This window comes from Neodiprion virginianus, chromosome 1 (genome assembly GCF_021901495.1).
Source record: "Neodiprion virginianus isolate iyNeoVirg1 chromosome 1, iyNeoVirg1.1, whole genome shotgun sequence".
Taxonomy (NCBI): domain Eukaryota; kingdom Metazoa; phylum Arthropoda; class Insecta; order Hymenoptera; family Diprionidae; genus Neodiprion; species Neodiprion virginianus.
In genome coordinates, this window is record NC_060877.1 from 24,838,493 (window position 1) to 24,856,995 (window position 18,503).

Genomic DNA, 18,503 nt, shown 5'->3' on the forward strand with positions numbered 1-18,503 from the left:
TTTATAGAGTCCCTGTATACCGGGAGGAAAGGGCGCGCCGCACCGAGGCACAAAAGTCTCTGTCAAATCCATTATTTGAAATCAATTCACCGCAATCGAGATTTCACGTGGTACGAGGATGTCTGGAGAATTGCCATGCCCTACCTGCTAAATAAATACACACTGGAATTCGAATGAAGCTATAACAGGGGTTCGAAATGGAAACGTTCCTGTGTTCGCAGCGGGCTTTCACACCCATATGTACAAATATTCACCTATATGCGATTTTACGTAGAATAGAGAGGCTGATTGGCTTTGTATTCCTGTTCAACTTAAACGCGCTCTCGCTTTTCGTTCATGCATAATGTACAGACGTTAAGCCGCTTCGTTTTACTCGGCGAAATCGATTAGCTTTTCTTCTTTCTGTATATCCCGCGCAAGTTTACCGCTCCGCAGAAGTAGACCCAAGGGATGCCGGAGGGAAATTACTCCGGATAAAATATTTCTAGGTAATTGTACCATCGCCATTTCTCCTTTTCTTCCATCGAACGAACTGCAGCTCCATTACCAAGGATCGTCAATTTTTATCCACTGAACTCGACGGTATAATAAAACGGGTTGTTTGAAGTACTTGACGTTATTGAAGGCGGGTCAATTTGCCGCTGAACCCGAAGTTTCACAGTCGAGCTCATCGTTTCCAATTAATTCAGTATGTTACAGACCTCGGCAACGATTCAAAGTTTTCTGGTACGCCCTGAACGTCCGTGTATCCTACTCGAGTCTAGGAACAGTCGCGAAGAGTTCATTGATAAAAACCTTGTCGTTGACTAGACCGAAAGAGATGAAGCAAAAGGAGAAGAAGGAGAAGGGAAAGAACGAAAGAGAAAAAACGCACACTAATTCTAATCTTGGCATGTAGGTACCTACACGTATAACGCGCTTAAGATCGGGCTGTCGACAATGCCGTTCGTGCGTATCAAGGGATCATGTACAGTGCGTGCCTACCTTAGTGTCCGTAGACACGTCTAACCCGAGTGACCGCCGTTGGATAAAAACATGGTGGCTATGAATAATTGAATTTTGTAATCAAAACAATGACGCGAAGCGCGTGTAAGCTGGTTAGCCGGTGTAACAAATTGGGAATCGATTTACCTATGGCCTCTCTCCCTCGGGAGCATTTCTCCGGGAGTCGGCTACCGTTTCACGATGCGAGTATGTACAAGGTACAGGAAAGGGAGACTCTCGGTCCACGGGAGAACTATCGAAAGGATCGCTCGCGTAGAAGTCGCTTGAAACTTTTCAGGGGTGAGCCAGAGATGCCTGAAACTGTGTCTAAACGGAATTCAATTACGGAGTCTGTTCCACCTGGTAGCTCGCCGAGATCCAGTCAGGGCGCGGAAGGATTCTATCGTGGATACGTATACACGTGTGTATAATATAACACGTAAGCGAATCGATGCTCAATCGAACGGAAATGTTGACGCTCAATAAAATCTTTTTTTAAGATAGATTTTTTGAAAGATAGTGACAAATCGTTTCACATACCCGATACTTATACCCGGCTGGGTGTGATGCGCAAGGGCCGAGAAAGTAACGCCTTTCTTGTAATATATATTTGAAAAGTTTTCAATGGAAAAAAGATAACCTCGATACCTCGCGCGAGAAAATGCAGTGATGTAACAAGAAAACTCGTCATATTCTTCATATTTTCCTCCCTTCTATATGTATGGACCACATTTTAAAGTTTTATTTTCGTCGACGATGATCGAGTCGATTTTTTTCGTTCTTCAAACCGATACGTAATCCGAGACCGTTGAAGTAACGATGGTTGTTCGGTATTTGGCTTGCGGTATTCGTCGAGCTTTTGAGGACAAAGCAGGAAAGATCAATTTCCCACGTTGTATCAATTCTTGGAAAAAAAATCCTCGCAGTCATTTCGCCGTCGATACAACGACCTTCATCGACTGTATGTAGCAAAATTTCCTAACAATGTTCAAAGTGCGAGGGATAATATATTTCAAGACATTTAGCGGCGTATTCGAGGTTCATTTATCTTCGTCACTGATATAGTTATTGAAAATTCATGCCACGCAAAGAAACGATTTCCGACGAAGCGTACCTTTGATCTTTGGAACTATAACGTTACACGCAATTTGGAACTTGCGTTAAAAGTTTCCCAGTTGCCGGACGAACTTCATTGACAAATATTGCCAGGAATCACTGCTAAGATCGAAAATGAATTAGTTACTTCGAACGGAACGCGTATGCATAAAAAAAAATCTGCTTATTTCGAGTTTTTTCGTAATGCAGTTTCGCTCGAAGGGCTCAGGAGTTCGTTCGAATTTTCCAACAACGACCGAACGGTTTCGATTTTGTGTTTCGCATTGTTTCCCATTTCTGCTTCTACCGATCTTCTGAACTATTCGCTTCGTCCCGAAGCGGCAGATCGTAGAGCGACGCGTGGCTAATACACGGAATAGTAACCGACACCTTTTACTTCAGGTCCGGTCCACAAGAGCCAATCGTTTGTCCGATTGGTCCCGGCTATCGGCGAGCATTGTTCAATTTTTGAAAAATCGTGCTTCGACTGTTTCTTGACCGCCGACCAACAAAAGAGAGCTAACAACCTCTCAGGGTGGCCGAAGCCCATTCCTCGGCTAACTAGAGTTTGATCTTGGAAGGTAGAATCAGAGAGGTTGACGGCTGCGGGAAGGAGGTTCAAAGCAGTGGCAACGATCCTCCGACACCGACGTCCGCAAAAAATAATTCCGAAGACCGTGGCTCCTCGTGACGGAAACGCATCGCATCGCGCCGCGTGCCAATAAACGCCCTCAGACGAACCCTGAGTGTGGGGGGCAAGCCTCACGGGGTGATCACCTTAATTCGGGTCCTTAATTTGAAAGTCAGCCGATGCGGCGTGGTGGCTCAGTTAGTTAACACCTCTCTGTGTTTGCCCAAAAAGGTCGTCTATGTCTGTTTGTATTTACCGTCGATGTTGATGCAAGGATTTCCCAGCGTGTTACGTGCCAAATAGTTATGCATCTATTTACCCATACGTGTACTGTAAAAATTTAAAACGGTACATTTGCTTGCAAAAAATTTCGCCGATTAAGTGTAATTGAACGGAAACAATTATCGTTAGATTTATCACTATTCTGCATATATTTCAATAAAAACCTTAGAATTCCTCTTTAGACGAGATATTTTCCGTCAACTGTCCTAAATTCTAGTCGTGACTAAAAAATGTTCCTACTGTTTTTGAGAAGACTCGTCGTTCCATATTCACCTGATATTCTTATTTCGTGCACCGAGAGAAATTTTTAGTTCAGGTTACCGCTCAGTTCTCAAATGTTTTCATCTTTTACCACAATCGAAAAATGTAGTTCTAGGTAGAAAATGAAAATTAGTTTTCTAGCTGTTACCGGAAAGTCTGGTATCCGTTACTCTATTCTTTCTCATTACGATCTCTGTTGCTATATTTTCTTGTAATTGTTGCGAAAATTTAATGCTTGTGCAACAATAAATTGACGTCAAAGACTTCTTTGGCTAAAAAAGTAGAGTAAACCTCACAAACCGATTATGCGTTGCAATAACCAAAATGGTTACGCGTACCTCGTTTTTCGTAATTCCAACAATATTCAAAGTTTTTTTTAACGATACCTGTTTTACTGAATTTTTCTACCTACTACAAGAAATGAAATTTTTCTCAGTGCGAGCACACATCGACGGGTAAAATAATTTCGCTAACATTTAGGTATACCTACCTACATCTCTTGACAGATTTCGGACTAGGGTGAACGCGTTCAGGGTGGTTAACAACTAGGCGGAGCTGTATACACGCAATTGCAGATAAAAATTAGAAAACCCTGGCCTCGGCTCGGTAATTAAATCGAGTCCCCTGTAAATCGCGTACCAACGGTAGATGAAGGGAGGTAAAGTCGTCCGTAAATCACTACTGGAAAACCACGGTCGTTTTCGAACCCTTCGCAGTTGAGCGTTAATTTTCCGCAAGGCGAGTGGAATGACGAAAAATCGCGGTGAATATATTTACACGGGAGTGCCGGCGGAGCGTAGGAAACGGGGGGGCGGAGCTTCCGGAATTCGGCCAATGAAGGGCCGGTGGGTCGGGCCTCGGAAAGTACAGTCGGAAGCGCAAAGCGATACGCCGGACGATCGTAACCCGACAATTCTCACGTTCGGATTGTCATGGGGTTCAATTCCCGCCGATGCGATGCGACATCGAACCGTACGACCCGCGAAGGCTGAATTCTCCTCGCGTGTCTCCGACTCCGTTCCCGGCCGCGACGTCTACTCGTCAATTATTGTAAGTACACCTATCGTGCTTTATATATAGAGGACACGGATCTACGGACATGATGGAAGACTGGATATGTTCATTCCCTCGTCGTGTGCCGACGTAACTCCCGCCTCGCGTTACCTCACCCAGCCAAGACGGCAGCCGCTTCATTTTCTAATGACGGGTAGTTAATTATGCATCGGCAAAGCCGCGTCTCAAAGAACGCGAGGACTTCCAGCCGCGTTAACGAGACGAGGTGACGGTGTTGTACGCGACGTCGGAGAATATCCAGCTTCGTATACTCGGATTGATTGCTGGCCGATCGCAAACGAGAATGGCGGATCACGGTTGTACCCTTGACAACTTACACCGATGCTATTTTTCGGGACGTTTGTAAAACCGGTTTACCGAAGAGCACTGCAGTTTCGTCGGTAATGATTTCTCAGATTGCAAGGTTGATTAATTGAAAGGTTGGTCGATTGGCGCGGAGTCCAAGTGCAGCTGAGTTCAACTCGAGAGATGGTAACAGCTTATTAACGGTTGTCCATATTCGTACGAGAAGAGGATGATGCCACTCAAACAATCACCTGCAACGAAACGGTAACTCTGTACGAGTATCCGATATTTCACTCCTTCGCCAATATTAATTCCTTCCTACTTTTTCACGAATTACAACAATTAAAACTGTGATTAATTCTGATCAGCGATTATTCTTGAAGATTCAATACGAAAGTCGGTTACTCTTTATGTGATAAAGAAATTTCTACCTACACGAGTAATAAATTAATCACGCCATATTTTCGTTTCCTACTCACGCGAAATCATTCATCATGAGTAAGCGGAGAGAATTGCATGAGGTAAGAAACGGGTAGGATTGCATTAAATGCGTATGGATACGTGCAGTCGAAGTGACCTTAATCACTCATATTAAACAATTAATTAATGACGTGAGCGTGGTATAATTGAAGCATAAGTCAAAGTGTTTGGGAATTGTGAGCGGAGATCGTGATCAGCATGACGTGACCCGGTGTACTCGATGCTCGTCCATCATTCGGTCTTTGACAAGTTGTGGCAAATTTGAAGAATAGTATATTAAACGCGTGGTTCATAGTTTATATTATTGTTGACAGGGTATCGGTTAATTGTTAATACCCAGAACTCGTCGTTGAACGATGTGGATTAATTTAAACGAGAAAAAGAAGCACCGCGCGGTATCGAAAGGCTGAAGTGAAAGGGGAGCGGGTGGAAAATTTTTAAGAAAACGCGTAAAATTGAATTTCGTTCAAACCGTTTAATCCGAGCATCGAAGCGATCGGTAGATTGTTTAGTGTCTCTCTCCCCGCGGTTGTCCTTCCGTTTCTCTCCGTCCTCCTCGGTTCCCTCGACGCGTTTCGGTGGAATCATGCTAAACGACGAGAGATCAAAGATGCCGCCCAGCATCCAGTGGCGGACCTATCATAATAATTTGGGAACTAGCGCCCTTTGTATCAGGATAGGAAAGCCGACAGCCTGAAAAGGCCTCTGGGCTACGGGGCGAGTCCGCCGAGTATACTAAATCCAGCCTAAAAGGACTCTAAAAAGATTTTTACTCATTTCGGACGCTTGCAGGCAGCAACGCGCACGCTCAAAGCTGCAGACCCTGCGCAGATGCGTCTTCCGTCGACGCGCTTCGACCTTCAATAAAATAGTAGGTAGGTAGGTATCGTCTCAACTTAATTTGAGGCAGATGCCGAACATTTTCACACGCGTATATATTATGCATGTATATATATTATGTATACGTGTACACATACCCTTAAAGCACAATCATTAGACATCCGAGTCTATGGGATTAATTTTAGATTATACACCCTTATTTGCAGGTCAGTTTTTTATCTCACCTTACGTTTCATCGTTATTACGAATTTATTAATTACGATCACCGGTCATCTCGTGACTGGACACTGTGAAGGGTGGATATTTTTTTACCCCCGTACAACCTGTGCAGAGTCACGTAATCCGGAAATATGAAAGGAAACGTCGGTAGATGCGCAGTTCGAACGTTCAAGTAACGTCGAATGTTTCTACGGGAGATGAGAATCTTAATTTTTTGGTCACGTGAAAAATTTTGAGAAGTCTTAAATCGTTTTGGACGTTTGCTTTATCGAAGCTTCATTATCCAAGAATTGTCACGTGCCGCTATAATTTTTCAACGTTTGAAAATTCCAGTCTAACAAATGCACGAATTTAACTCTTGCTCGATTAAGTTTTACGCAATTAAACGTTTCAATAGGTTAGCAAGGTTCGTTTTGAAATTTTTGTCGATATTGTAAGTCGTTGAGATTGTATTTATAATCCAAGAACCAATTGACCAAGAATTTTGTCTTGGCAGTTTTTTGTTTCTTACAGACAAATTGAATTTCCTTCGATTAAATCCGTGCGCAAAAACTTATCGGAAACCTTATCGTTTCTCATATACGAGAAATAGCCTGATAATCAATTTCTTTTTGAAGTCGACACGCGAATACGACAATTGATTCTTTCCTCGCAAATTGGCATAAAATTGTTTGTTCGTCGATATTTTTGCGAGGGAAACTTGATCCTTTCCGAATTTAAAAAATTCCAACCCCGAGTAAAAGAGCCGAGTTTCGGTAGGTTTTTAAAGAGAAACGTAGAACGTACTAAATCGAAAAGCTCCTGTCGCACCATTTCGCTCCCGGTTTCAGCAGCTTGACGTTAAGTACATCTCGTAAAAATTCCAATGGAACAGCGTCATTTTGCCGAGGGGTTGTTGGCGTCTCCGATTGGTGGGCCGTGCCTCCGTAGTAAACGCCCACCAAGAGAGACCCTGCCCTCTATTAGGAGCTTTGATCTCTGCCGCCTCCCTCCCACATCGACTCCAAGTGGAAATACCGCCCGAGAACCTTCGAATCATTCGGAGTCCACTGGCTTTGAGCGCTGCACCAACGCACGAGGGCAGTGCCGCGTTTCCTTACGGTTAAACTCGTAGATCGACTCGAAAGTTGCGACGTCGCGGGGCAAAAGTTTTTCGCGTTTCTACCCAGTCGTTGGGCCGATCGTCGAAATGGCTGCGAGGTTGAAGCATCGATGATTCCCCTCGAGGCTTACGCGGCGTGTGAACGTAATGATAATAACGATAATAACGAATAAATCCGCCATGCGGGAACTCGAGATCGTTACTCGGTGAATCAGCGAGCTATACGTACATGGTCTGTTAAAGTGTCAATGATCGAGATTCCGCTTAAACGCGACTTGACTTCGCACCGAGAACCGTGAATGTTTCAGTGATAGTCGTTGTCGATAACCGTGAACATTGCACGCCGGTTGACTGGGTGGGACGACTTTGACACGTACGTAGAAGCAAGTGTTGAATGGTCAGTGACGCGGCGAGACGGCGAAAGGTAAATTAGATCCGGCGAATAAACAGTGCTAGGTTAATCGACGTGTCAGTGTGGTGAATTACCGCATACCTCGCATGACAGTGACCGCGGATGTAGATCCGTCGATCGATTAACTGTGTTTGGCAAACCGTTCCTCGCGAGGTAGAAGGAAGAAGGGAATATCGCTCGGGGCTCCGAAAATCGGAGGGTGGGATGTGCAGCACCGAGATGACGGAGACGTGCACGATGTCACCGTCGACGATGACCTCCGGTGGACGCAAATCCGGGTGTCTCGGCTCTCCCGCGCACCGAAGAAGCCCCTCCCGGAGTCCACCGAGGAGGGTCGAGGTCCAGGACGACGATGACGAGATCTCGGTCGGGTGTCCGAGTCCGTTGCCCCTCGTAGTCGCCGCTACGAACGAGGACGAGGAACGGTACAGCGCCTCGAGGGAGGACTACAGCGAACGGCTGAGCCCCAGGAGTTACCAGGACGAGATCGAGGACGACGAGAGATACTCGAGGGACGCGGACTACGGGATGTCGGCGAAAGCGAGACTCGCCGAGAGTCGCGTCCTCGAACGGGACGTGACGACGACGCTCAGGGATAACGACCGGATCGTTACCCCGACGACGGGAGGACCCGACGACTACTTCAAGCCTCTGAAGAAGCTGAAGATGGTACAGATTCAGCAGTCCGACGAGGAGGACGAACGGGAACGGGACGCCAACGAACGCGGGGTCAAGTCCTTCAGCATCCTGGACATCCTGTCGCATCGACCCAAGGCGAAAATCGTCAGGCCGTGGGACACGGTCGAGTCGAATCACTCCCACCTCGGCCACCATCACCACCATCATCACTCCGGACCCAGAGATCTCTCCCTCGTCGGAATGTCCCTCGCGTCGATGTCCGGATCCATGAGCGAACCTCCGCTGAGTAGCTCCTCGTCATCCGGCAGGAGCTCCGTTTCAGATTCCGGAAGTCCGGATCCTCTCACCCACCATCATCACGCCCTCCACCACGGCATGCATCCCGGGCTTCACCACCACATGCAACAGTTTAAGAGGAAAATCCCACAGCAGCACAACTCCCAGGGTGGTCAGAACAGCAAACGGAGTCCCGGTCAAGGGAGTCCTTTGGACGCCCTCTTTCAAATGACGAGCAAAACTTTCGACGCCGGCGAGCACAGTCAAGGTGATTAGACATTTTCGTTCCGTTCTACTTTTCATTCAAGGAAAATTCAGGCCCGCCTTTCAGCGATCGGAAAGTGAGATTTTATCGAAGCCGAGGTCACACCAGCGGCTCGCGACACTTCCCAGAGTCACCGGTTGACTTGTGCTTGGTGTAGAAAATGAAATTGAGGGAATGAGAAATAAAAAAAAAAATGAAAACAAAAAACGGAATCCGTTGTCTACTTTTTAGTTTGGTTTAGCGATCGGATATACATTTTTCTCGGAACGGAACCGACTGACGTCAGGCCTCCGAGCGTTGTACCGCCCAAGTAAATACCAGTCGATTTTACTAGCGAAGAAATAGTACGTTTTCGCAAAATGAAAGAGACGTCGTAAACCAATTTGCCGCTCGGGCCCCCTTCTAATAAACAATGAATGATCACGAGGTTCTCAGGTTCACAGTTCCTTAAGAGCAGTAAAATTTTATTTTTACAGAGATCGTAATGGGGCTTTAGTAATTTTAATCCCGCTCTTAGATAATTTACCATTAGACCGATGCACCGACCAGTGCCCTCTTGCAGAGAACTGGATTTTACGATCTTTGCACCTCGACAAACACGAGCTGCAGATCGAGGCTCGAAACCCTCGTTCTCTGCATCGTAGGATTAAGAAAACGGTGTTTTTTTCAAAACGAAACGGTAAAGTTTTGTCGGCGAGTGCGAACTGAGCGGTTGATTTTTAAAGTGCCGATGGACTCGGCATTCCCGATCCTCGCTTTGTTATCTCTGCACCTCGACGTTGCAAGTCCGGGAGAAAGACAGAGCCGAGCGTATATTCCTCGGTTTGCCTCCAGGGTCGGCAATTTAACATCGCGCCAATTTTTCCCATTTACTCGCGAATTTTATCACGTCCTGTTTACTCTGCAAAGTGGCGCTTGCCTTTGGCGTACGTCCGTTGGTTCCAGGTATCCACCTATCTTGCACCTTCGGTGCACCAGCAGCACCAACAGCAGCAGCAGCAAAACCACCAACAGCACCATTACCAACAAGAAGTGAGACTCCCCTTTCAATTCAATGGGAAATGCGCAAGACGGACGTAACGTACGCACGCGGATCGCGGGTTTTTGTTGGCATGAAAGAAAGGCGAATTTTCATTGTTACCACATTTCACAGACTGCTACTGCTTGTGCCGTTGCCGTCGGAAGTGAACCGAAGTGCAGTGGAGTCGGTAGGTGGGTTTTAAGGTGTTGCGTGCCGAGTCGGGTTCCTGCCCACGTATGCAAATTAGGCGACATATGCTGATAATAATGAATTGCCCTTAGGCACGTCCGTCATAAGCTGGGTACCGCACCGTTTACGCGTAACACACGCGTACTCCGCCTCGTAAACGTAGGTATCCCTGTCCCTTTCTTCCCCACCCCATTTGCTCCGATGCGGTAGTCTTGCGTAGGCCTAAAATTCGGTTGCTCTCCACTTCGTTGTTCTCGTGTACACACATCGCATCTCTTAGCGGCCTCTCCTTTCAACGACTCATTCTTTTTCCCCCCTTCGCCGCTAGTCGCGATATATTCTCAGCTCGTCGAATACTCCCCGATTCCAAATTGATCCACGTCCCTCTACCCTTCTCGCGAGTTATTTGACAGACATACTTTCGTTCTATAACCCACCCTGATAGCTGTACGGCGGGACGAAGTATCGATGGAAAAAAGTGATAACCAACGCTTAAGATTGCGGCATCGGCGATCGGTAAGCACGTGATTGAGCGCGCCGCTTCGTCCCGGTATCCGACATAAATTACGAATTACATTAAATCGTATTGTCCGGTGGATCGAGTAATGTTATTGGAAGCCTACGTGCCCCATCGGACGGAGGATCCACGCATATAGACTCGGCGCTCCGTTCACCCTTTCGCTCCCAGGATTCAAATTAGATTATGGGATGCCCGATGCGCAGGGGCCAGCACGGTAGCCTCACGCCTCTGCAATTTACTTCTGATTATTATGGTATCTATACTTACGCCGGACGGCATTCTTATCCGGTGCCGGTGCACCGCTCCTACACAATTCTGTGTCTTCTCTGTCCCTATCGAACCTGGTGAACTCTCCCTCATCGAATACCGGTCCGAGGATATCGATTTGCGGACATCGATTCATCCGCCGACTAACATAGCCAGACAAAGGAGTCCGTTTTGAAATATAAACCCTTGTATTCGCGGATAAATACGTGGAATAATAATTATTTCCTTAAAAAATTTATGGTAGCAACTTGTCGCGTCGTTCGTTACATCGCGAAATACAACGTTTGTTACAGCCCGTCGTGTTCTGTTCGAGGATATTCCAGCCATTAGCCCGGTACCTAATTCGTTTCCATTCATCCGTAGTTTGTTCGCTTCACAAACGGCTCTCCTGCAACGAAAGACAGAAAGAGAGAGTGCTACTGAAGAAATCTCAAAGCAAGAAAACACGGCAAAGTTACGCCGGTTGACAAAAATTTTAGTACCTCTTTTATGTCGAGATTTTCTCTTCTATTATCTTCCGAGGAGATTCTATTCATCTCCCCTTACCGTTTTTACCTTTCTTTTGAGAAAATTGATTGCTCTCACATTATCTGCACGGATCACGTTACGGAATCTGAATTGTTCCGGGAAAGTATAGCCGTTCGTGGATGTAGTATTTTGTATGCGAACTCGGCCGTTCGTTCTTTAATCTTTGGCGTACCTGATTTATTCCAAGAGTTACATCCGTGTGCAATGACATGGCAGGAAAGAAATTATTTGCTACTTTATATTTTCCCTAAGCACTACAAACATGAAATTTACGTTTTCATGTAGAAACAGTTGACAACGATTACGAAACATCTGAAATGAAAAGAGTTTATGATATTTTCGAGTCTTCGAACAAACAACACACATGAATCCTGTTACACTTCTTTCTGTAGTTATACCTACTCACGCAAATGATCAGGAAATATGTATCTTTGACATAATTATTTGATCCTACAATTCAGTACATCTTTTACATTTGTAGAGAGTAAATTTTCTGCCATAGTTCAAATATGATGTTGTCAATAGTGGTATTTGAGGTGAAAAAACTTGGAGAAATTATCGACAAAGTTCTTGCCAAAAATGAAACGGAGTATTTTCAACTTCAATTAATGGTCTCTGTCAACTTGAAGATTCGGAAATCTGATTATAAAACTCGTTTTCAACCATTTCGATATTCAGTATTTTTTCACGATGAATTAAAAATATTCGAAGCCTACAAAAAAATGTCTAAAAAAAAAAAAACGTTTCCCTTTTATTCAGGATGGTGATAAGAGTGATGAATCGTGTATCACGGAAAAAAAATTTTCAATGCATTCTGTGGCAAATAAAATTTTTGAGTAAATGAAGTTATGGCGAGTATAAAAAAAAAAAAAAAAACATTAAAAAAACTTCTTCAGGAAATAGTGACTGAGTTAATATGAAATTGCGAAATACTTGACCGTGTATGAAAACGGAATGAGGAGCCAAAAATGACATGAATTACGAAAGCACTCGAGCGACCGAAGGAGCCACCAGCAAGACAAATGCCAACCGCTCCTTAATCCCTTTGAGTGCCAGGCCCTCCCTGCACTTCGGAGGGCCGCTGCTTCTTCTTCCTATGTTGTGACAGTTTGCCGCCCAAACAAAACACCAACGTGATCCGCCCTACTACCGTGTCTCTCTCTCTCCCTCTCCCTCTCTCTCTCTCTCTCTCTCTCTCTCTCTCCCTCTCTCTCGCTTTTTCCCTTCTTTTATTTTACGACGATCCCCCGCTGTTTTGGGACTTGGGTTGTTTTTCAACAAACAAGTGCGATCCTTGCGTACTTCTTTCATACGACGCCATGTGTCTCTCAATGGGGACGTACGGGCTTGGTCAGTTTCAAAAAGGGTCCAATTTCGGGCCCACCACGACGCAAGGATTGTTAACATGAGACGTGAATATTGGTTAGGGAACCCCTAGGCTTCAATGGTGTTGAAATTAACGAATCTTCGAAAAGCCATTCATTTAGGAATAGAAAACTCCGAAACTTGTCCGTTCCTACGTATAAGTTGAAGAACATTTAATCTGTTCGTAAGAATATTTAGAACTAAGTATCGGTCAAAGTACGGTTCATTCACCGTATTCGCGGTGATGTAATTTGAATAACGTATTAAGCGTTTCAACAGAAAGTAACTACTGCATTTATCTGAAGTGTGGGCAAAAAGTGATTTCTGCATAACGAGATCGGCCACTATAGAAAAAATATCCTCATACTAGATCTGCCAATAATCAAGTTCAAGTCCTAAAAAATCTATGATCCATATTTTCTTTAACACGAATTCTTACGACAGGTAGTAAAATGACTCCGTTTTGTTAATTGTACTTAGCACCAAAGCACGGCCCATATACCTAAAACCGATCGACTGTAAAGTTTGTACACGTTTGTAACCTATTTTATTTTGGACTATAAAAAGTAACGACCGAAGGTTCGTCGAACTTCACTCCGACCTTATTCCACCCACCGGGACTTACGGTGGGTTTGTTGCAGTTTGAATTGCCAAGCACAGCTGATACCAAGGCGATCGAACCGCGGCCGTGTGACCTCAAGTTCGACCAATGTAGAAAAACTAAATACCGTCTAATCCTCGAGTATCGAGTAAATAGTCTTTTGTCTCGCCTGGCCACATTCCGCTATACGCTTTACCGCAAACGCTTTACTCATTTTTTGCGCAATACATTGCGATCTACTCCGATGTAAACAGATTTGTTCTTCCTTTCTCATTCACATTTTCGAACCAAAGCACGTTCGCTACGTGCGAAAAGTCGTAAATGTGAAGGGTTGTCGCGATTAAGGGCGCAGCTGGTTTCATCCCAGACTGACGAATCGACGTTCGTATTCGGTAAGGTTGCTGCAATATAGTCGACAAAAACAAAAGCCCAGCTAAACGTACCGCGACAAACTCGATTATTTTTAATTGCTCGAGTTATATTGAATTTTTCACGTTCCAAAGACGGTTCGGTTCGATCCTGATAGCATTATAAACGTATGATCATAACGGCTTAAACGCCGTGTGGATGAGATGAAATAAAAATGCAGCAATGCCGTGCCTCTCTGTCTCTCTCTTTCTCTCTCTCTTTCTCCTCTCTTTTCACTTCCAGTGTTATACATACGTAAAAATACCTGTAGAAACGGATCTTGTACCCATACAGCCTCGCCGGTTATTCATGGAACCCAACACCCGGAGATGGGAATCTTCCGTCTGGGCTTCGATATCTTCGGGGCGTGCCTAATGCACCGTAAAACAACGACAGTAGCTCATCAGACGTCGCCGTCCGAAGCATATAAGCTGCAGCTTCTTGTCTTGCGCGAATATAATTATCCCCGCGTATATGGATATTGCAGTGACATCTCTGCGCGAATACTTGACGCGTCGATAAGCTTCGGTCCACCGTTTTACATAAATTAATCAGGTGGATTGACGACTGCCGATGGAATTCTCCGGGTTCTCTTTATACTTAGAATCGATTAGATCGATCCGTTGAAAACAAATATGTTGGCTCGATCAACGTCGGTTGAGGCTAACCAAAGATCGTTATTCAAATAGATTCGGAAGTCGTTTTTAAAAAAGCTGAGGTAAACTCACGCGTCGATTCACAAAGACGAGTCTTCGTTCGTTTTGAAAAACGTTCGCGAGTCGAGGTACCAAAATCTTTCGTGGTTTACCGTATTCGGGGTGTGAAAAATGAGAAACAACGAAAGCGCGAGTTAAATAGAACATCAAAAAGCGGACGAATTCAGAATTTAGCTTCCGAAAGATGCGTACCAAATTTGGGCTACTTTGGCTTACTCAACAAGTTCGGTAATCGAGGAAATCGTAAGTTATGCTACGAATACAAATTACTGCTCAGCTTCTACATGCTATCGTTAACCAAAACTTTGTCACGAGCAGGTGGGCATTCCATTTTTGATGAAAATAAACTTTGAACAAAAAACTGATAAATCAGCAATGATCCATGATCGATCGAAATGTGTGCAAAGTAGACTTACACGCACCTACGCTAAGTTCACTCCCATCCAATTAGGGCTAATCGAAAAGTCGAATCGCAGTATCTGAGGTCAATTTAGACCCCTGCAGTTCGCGTCTCGACTATACAAGAGAAGATCGACTGAAATTCTGTCATCCGGCCGATCGTCCCCCAGCAGTAGAATAATCTGGGTTAAATTTATTTCTATTTGTTGTCAAGGGTTTCCCATGATCCCTTCCCCCCACAGAGGTGGAGCATTTGTCGACGGCGTCAACGTTAGTCAATTGTCACGTGGCCCCCGAAGGGATGCTGTGTTTGGTGCCGCTGGCGGTAAAGGGGGGAAGCTCGGGGAGAGAGAGGGAATGATTGGACGGACCGTGAGATAAAGTGAGACGAATTACTCTCATAAATCTCGGCCCCATGTCCAATATAAATCCACGCGGTGGCTGAGACATAAATACGACTTAGTGCCCACGATTTGCAACTAATTGAGAATTATTTCGCGCAATATAACCTACTGCTTCTATGTCTAGTGAATGAGAGAGAGAGAGAGAGAGAGAGAGAGAGAGAATCGGCAAAAGCGGAAAGGAGTATGGTTTGAGTTTTCTCGTATAAATTCAATCGTCTGATTTTATCGCTGTCCGCGGATTCGTGCAACGGTTCGAGTACCTATCAGCAGGTAAAAGAAAAAACGTTTTCAATGTTAAGTGTAGCACATGGCGTCGAGAGGTATGGGAAGTGGTAAAAAGGTGTTGGGTGAGAGAGATTGAATGGTTAGGGAACGGGCTTGCACCATGCAAGTCGTAGGAAGTCGCACCTCGAGAAAATGAGATCGCATCGCATCGTATCGTATCGCCGTGGTTTTACAATTTCAATATTATACAGCGAGAAGGCGTGAATGTACGTACGCCTGTATATTTTCCTTTATTCATTCTTTGTTTTTGTCGTCCTTCTTTCAGTTTTTCTCTTTCTCTCTTTTCTCTCTCTCTCTCTCTCTCTCTGCTTGAGCTTTTTTTCACTTCTTATATACATATATTCTACCACCTTTCTTTCCAGCGAGCAATTAGCACCGCCATAAACTCGTGGCGAGATGACTATCCCCTTTGGATTTGCATGAGAAAAAGAAAAGACCGGAGAAATATATTGTACGCTGTAGAAGTAGACACGGGCTGGAGGGGATGCATCTCGAATGAGTTTGATATACAGGCACGGAGACCGTCGGTGTCTAGTAGCCGTTGCTTTCCTTTTTTTCTTCGTAGTTTTTTCTTCTACCAAAATCGAACCGCGTTCCTGCGGGTTTGAACCTCGCCGTCGTCGTCGAGCACCGTCTCGTCTCTCAAACGGAAGTTTAAAACTCAAACCGAAACAATAGCAATAGCGAACACTAAAGGTTTATGGCTCTATTCCGCGGGCGTTTCTTCCTCTCCCGTTTGCTTCTCCTCACCGTGCATCCACCGTTTTACTTCTCTTTAACGCTCCCGCAGTGCGAACCCATCGCTACCCCGTCCGAACACAGAGAGTAAAAACCTCCGCTTCTCCGCCAACCAGGTGCAGTTAACCATTTGATAAATCACGAATAAGTTGCAGCGGTAATTGTATCGCTCACGCCTTCGACGTCTCTTTCCTCGATGCCCACTTCGCGGTACCGTTTGTATGCAAACACATTTCCCGCTCATACCTGCTCAACGTCGTATAACTACAACAGCCAATTAGCAGACTCACGGAAGTCACGATGCTACTTCAGCCAAATGAACATTAGGTAACAAATTAGGACAAGGTGGGGCTGCGGGATGATTTATTACCCCAACCAGTGTCGCTCAGACTCTGAAATTCGATTCACTGCGTTTACAACCGATCGTTCTTCGACACTTGAATCATTCTTTTGCATCGCGGATGGACGATTTTCTTCGTTATCGCTGTACCGAATGTGTTCATCGCGCGTGCTATTCGTTTTATTAAGTTTACAATGCTTGAAACAAGGTGGCACCTAATATAATTGGAGCAAACCCGCACTCGCGGTTGAAAATTACGCCCGAACCGAAAAAAGGTAGGTATGTACCAAGGAACGAAGTAAAGTATGCGTTGTATATCAGCGAATACGATCTATAATTGAACGTTGCAGGAATATCGCTTGAAATTTATGATAAAAAGATGGTTTCTATGAAATGAATATTCTTTACCCGGTACGGTCTCGTCGCGCGGTAAAACACCGTATCCCGACCCAAGGCTATATTTACACGCGTATCCATATCCATGATTGCCTCTCAGGAGTGACATTACTTCGAACATATTCGTAAATAGACCTTCCACGCCGCGCGTCTTTACCGTCGAATTATTAAATAGCCATAAGACAACGTATCGCCGTGTACGGGGATGAAGGGTGGGTAATTAGATACCAACGCGTATTGAACAGCGACAAACGATAAGGCCACCATTAAGCCGAGGCGGACTAAAATTGGCGTTTTAATGTTTTACTATCCCCCTCCGATGATACCGAGCCTCCGTGTGGTCGAGTCTCGAGAATGACGGTTATAGCCTCTAATCGATTCCGTAGTCATTAGCACGTCGCTCGGTTCCGCAGTCGTATTACACGCCGCAAGCGTACGTATATACGCCGCGTGTATAGATCACACCTCGAATCGTACTTCCACAGAAGGCGCAAGCGACGCCATATTTGAATTTCACACAAGTAGCAGTAGTACACTTCGTATTTAAAGTAGTTTGCCTTTCGACCGCTTTTATAATTCTAATCGTCTACGGGTCGAGTCTTGAACATTTTGTACACCCTTTTATAATCCCCTGCACTCTGTGCACACGCGGTGCGTTCATATTATACGACATACGCACACACGCGTGCACGCACCGTTCGGGGCTGCGGAGAAAATTTATCGTCTTTTCTCGAATTCACCTCATTAAGAACTAGTCTTATTCATTAGTGTGTATATAATATTTCCCAACAACCGCTCGGTAGCTTCTATATATATATACATGTATGTATACAGGTATACGTATAGAGAGTATTATAGCTTATACAGCAGGTAGGACTGCGGTGCCCCGGCTTACGGTTATGCTAGGACGTAAATATTGTTCATAATTCTCTCCAAGTTCGAGCTAATTCCCGTAAGGTGGACTCCTCCGTGTGTCCGTGCAATCAAGAGCGTGCGTGTAACCCGCACACACTCGAAGACCGCCCGCCTTCCTACACGCGAACACATCCGTACTTGACTAAAATTAGTATTTTTCTCCTTCTCGACATTTCGACGTTCGCGCGCGTAAAAACTATGAGAATCTATTAATCACGAGGTTAACTTGGAGCCGACAAAGGCCGCCAGTACATACTTACCTTTTCGTTGCTTGTACCGGCAGCTGTGGTTCCTATGGGTACCAACACTCGTCCTTTCAACCTGCCTCCCTGCACACCATCACCCGTGTAAGAGAGTGCAGGGATCACTTGCTTTGCAGGTATAGGCCGCGTTATGTACCACGCTTCCTTTCTTCTTCTTCTTCTTCTTCTTCTTAGTCCACTTCGTTCCCTCCACCAGACGTATATAACATGTGCACCCTTGTGTGTGTACGTTATACGTACATATGTGCACCTATAAGTATATGCATTGGATATGCCACGGCCACGTTATGCACGCCCGTCGTT

At 45.1% G+C, this 18,503-nt stretch overlaps 1 protein-coding gene across 1 annotated transcript in view; it reads left to right on the plus strand.

Moving 5' to 3' along the window:
• The first annotated feature begins 7,204 nt into the window (after positions 1-7,204).
• LOC124303939 (uncharacterized) overlaps positions 7,205-18,503 on the plus strand; it is a 37,844-nt gene continuing 26,545 nt past the window's right edge. Inside the window, exon 1 of the mRNA XM_046761808.1 lies at positions 7,205-8,848. Coding sequence (XP_046617764.1) covers positions 7,870-8,848 — 979 coding nt within the window. The 5' untranslated portion in view covers positions 7,205-7,869. The remainder of the gene's footprint in view (positions 8,849-18,503) is intronic.